General features: G+C 44.3%; 1 protein-coding gene across 1 annotated transcript in view; it reads left to right on the top strand.

Moving 5' to 3' along the window:
• Window positions 1-3,923, top strand: part of TMC2 (transmembrane channel like 2) — a 78,553-nt gene that overhangs the window by 40,166 nt on the left and 34,464 nt on the right. The window contains exons 8-9 of the mRNA XM_045295321.1: window positions 928-1,026; window positions 3,690-3,832. Coding sequence (XP_045151256.1) covers window positions 928-1,026; window positions 3,690-3,832 — 242 coding nt within the window. The remainder of the gene's footprint in view (window positions 1-927; window positions 1,027-3,689; window positions 3,833-3,923) is intronic.

Consider the following 3,923-nt stretch of genomic DNA (forward strand, 5'->3'; position numbering starts at 1 on the left):
GGGATTTGGGAGGAGGTAGGAAGCCGATGACAATGAGTACAAGAAAGAAGCAAATGTTCTAAAGTGGTTTGTACAGCTCTTTTTAATGTGGTGGAACAAGTGAATTGTATGTTATGTGAAGTGTATGCTAAGAAAGTGTTTAAAAAATTCATCATCTTAAGAGACCAGCCTGATTGGTCAGATAGAGACTGGTGGAACTCCCAAAACTATGACCCCTAGACATCTTTCTGTTCCAGAACTGAACTCACTGCCAGGCTTTAATTTTCCGTCAAACAGTAGCTAGATCTATAAGAGGGACAATAATACACCTTAGAATAATCAATCATTTGAGATTAAAAAAGGACAGCATTTACACAAGGACAAAATTCAGATGGGTTAAGGAAGTAGAATGGAAACAAGAAACACAAGGAAGAGGTGGGGTAAATGATGTTACACTGTGGGCATTGGAATCAATTACATGAAACAATCGTAGGAATTATTGAAAGAAAAGTTGATTTGTTCTGTAAACCTTCACCTAATATATCATACAAAGGCAAAAATCTATATCTGTAATATGTTGGAGACAACCTATATCATATAACATTAAAAATAGCTCATAAAGTTATATTAAGATAGATAATCAGACTAAAATATATATATAAGACTAGGAAGGACCTGAAAGGAGCTACACAACTAATAGTAATTATCTTTGGGTTATGAGTTAATAGGTAATTAAAAGTTTTCTCTGTTTAAAAAAATTTTTTTTTCTGCACTTTAATTTTTTTCTACGATGAGTGAGGATGACTTTTAAAATCAGAAAGGTGTGATGCTATTTAAAGAAGCAAATGGGCATGTCGTGCCTTAAAAGAAAAGTCTTTAACTCAGGATATGACTGTCTCTGCTTACGCTTCCTCTACTTACGGTTGTGTCTTTCTGCCCCAACACCAGGTGCTGATGGGCGTGCCCTATGGAACTATACCCCGGAAGACAGTGCCTCGAGCTGAGGAAGACAAAGCCATGGACTTCTCAGTCCTCTGGGATTTCGAGGTACTATTCCCACCATGAGACTGCATGCACCTCCATTTTTGTGATTGTTAAAGCCTAACGATTATCTGGAGAAGTGTGTGAAATTGCCTTGAATCTTGAAAAGCCAATGGTTTAATCAAAGAGAATCTCAGCACTATGCAAAACGAGCTGCCAAACCATGTCCCTAACAGCCCTTCTGGACCAGTTTAGTAGGTTCCTCTCTCCAGCCCCGCTCTGATGGATGGGAGTTCCCTCATTTAACACCTCTGTGTAAAATAGTCTTATTATATGGTTTTATCTCCCACACTCACATCCAGACCCACAACTTCCACTCCAGCCTTGCCCTGCCTTCACCTGCCATCTTGCACTGAACATCTCACTTGTTAAACAAATTCAACATCTAGCCACCAATATCCACTTCCCTTTTCTCCCTTTCTGCTTGATTGGCACCACCATTCATGGAATAATCAAAATCTGAGTGTCATCTTACACTTCTCACCAACTTCTTCACCAACACATCCCCCACCACATCTGATCAATCACTAAATCTGAACTGAACTACCAGATTCTTGAATCTGTCCCCCTTTCTCTATCCCTCTTACCTCTGTTTCACCTTTCTTTTGTTTAACCTGTTACCTGCTGTCCCCAAACTGCTCACCGCCATCTAACTTTACTCCTGCCTTTTGCGGGTCCTAACACCCCCAGTCCTTCCACTGCAGGAGATCCATCTAGAATGCAAATCTGACGCTGCCACTCCCCCACCTGCTATGCTCCCTGACTTAGTTAATTGTGTCAACCTGGCCAATAATCACATGTGGGGCTGGTTGAAAGGCACAGGGATAAATGGGTGGTGAGCCTCGCCTTTCTAGTTCTCCGGTCTCTTGCTTTGTGATGGTCGCACCAGGGTGCAGCTGCCTTAGCGGTTCCCTGCTTCAGCTTGCAAGATTGACTTCCTACAAGACATCCCCAAGGAGAAGCCACATGGGCCTATCCTGATGCAGCCCTGGGTGCTGGAGCAGCCGTGTGGAGACCCCTGCTAGTGCTGAGATGTTTATTCGTTCACTGACTCAGCTTTCCTCCTGCAGTCGGCATCATTGCCTCTGTTTTGTGAGGTGGAGGACTTTGTGGACTGGTGTTGCGTTAATGGGTTAATGTTGGACTTGGGCAGCATTGGGTTGGGATGTTTTTGTGATGCACATTTTCTTTACATAAACTCTCTTATCCATGAGTTGCTGTGGATTTGTTTCTCCAAAGTAACCAGGCTAATATACTCCCTGACTCCCTGCTACCCAATGGGATGAAAATCAGGATCTGGCTGCTACCTCCCTCGCTGGTCTCCCTCTAATTGATCCCACTGAATGCTCAGTTCCATTAAGTTTCGGGGAGTCCTCTGAATGCATCGCACTCTTCTATGCCTCTCTGCCTTTTGCTCTCGGTCCTGTGCCTGCAGTGTCATTGTTGTTGTCATCGACTCAAATCTGACTCATGGCAATTCCAAATGCCAGGAACTGCGCCATAGGTTTCCAAGCTGTGGCCTTTCAGAAACAAATCGCCACGCTGTCTCCCAGGCACTGCTCAAGTGGGTCCAAACCACCATTTTTCTCACTTAGTCCTTGCGCACTTAGCCGCTGCACTAGCTGGGGGCTTCCTCTGCCAGGGACATCCACTTCCTTTTTTGGATCATCATACTCACATGCCTCTGGGAATCTGATTCTGCTGCTCTAGGGAAGCCGCCGTCCTCCTCCCATCTCGGAGATAGATTTGAAATCTCTCAGAAATGGGTGAAAGCATGTTGGAGCATTTCCCCAAGTTGTTTAGGACAGTGATGTCCAACTGTACCACTACTAAGACGCTCCTTTCGTCTTTATTTCACCCAAGGGCTCCAACTGAAGCATTCTATCGACCAAAAACAAAAAGATTTTTCTCAACAATATTTTCCTATTTTATACAGGCAAGGAGATGCCAAAACCCCAAATTAATATAACTATATACAAATAATTGCCCCTAAAAGGTGTACCTAATTACCCCTAAACCTAAGTATACCTAACCAGGGGACCTTAAACTTTTTAAACAAGGGACCAGTTCACTGTCTCTCAGACCCATTGGTGGGCCGGACTATAGTTAAAAAAAAAAAACCAACTATGAACAAATCCCTATGCACACTGCACATATCTTATTTTGAAGTAAAAAAACAAACGGGGCAAAAACACCCGGCGGGCCGGATAAATGTCCTCAGTGGGCTGCGTGTGGCCTGTGGGCCATAGTTTGAAGACCCCTGAAAACCAACTTTAAAGTTGGTTTAGACTCTGAGGTTCATCATGTATAATGTTCTTTAGAAGCTTGGATATGTTGGGAACGCTCACCTGGCTGTGGGGTGAAAGAATCTGAACCTATGTGCACGTTTTATCTCCACTATCAACCACACTCTCCTCTTTCCACTATATCTGTATATTCCTTATGGTGGGGGGGAATCAAAAGAAATAGAGGGAGACATAAATGAACTTTGGAGAAACTAGGATAAGCCAGGGAGCAAAGAGGTGGGGGTGGGTCAAGGACACCCAGACCCCTTTCTTCGCCCTGGCCCCCCTGAGATTCCCATTAGAACCCTGGCAAAGCAGTGCCTGACTGATGACAGTCCTTGCTGAGCTTACAGATCTAACTCCTGTGGCTTTGCTGTCACCCAGGGCTACATCAAGTACTCTGCTCTCTTCTATGGCTACTACAATGACCAGAGGACCATCGGGTGGCTGAGGTACCGGTTGCCAATGGCTTACTTTATGGTGGGGGTCAGCGTTTTCGGCTACAGCCTGATGATTGTCATTAGATCGTAAGTATGACTATTCAGGCGTTTGCTTTTCTTCACACCAGCAGACCACTAGCCAGGCTACTCTTCTACTGTTTCCCTTCTTGGAGTGGGC

Source organism: Echinops telfairi, unplaced genomic scaffold (genome assembly GCF_000313985.2).
Source record: "Echinops telfairi isolate 266 unplaced genomic scaffold, ASM31398v2 ScPeMD7_5592;HRSCAF=6446, whole genome shotgun sequence".
Classification (NCBI taxonomy): Eukaryota; Metazoa; Chordata; class Mammalia; order Afrosoricida; family Tenrecidae; genus Echinops; species Echinops telfairi.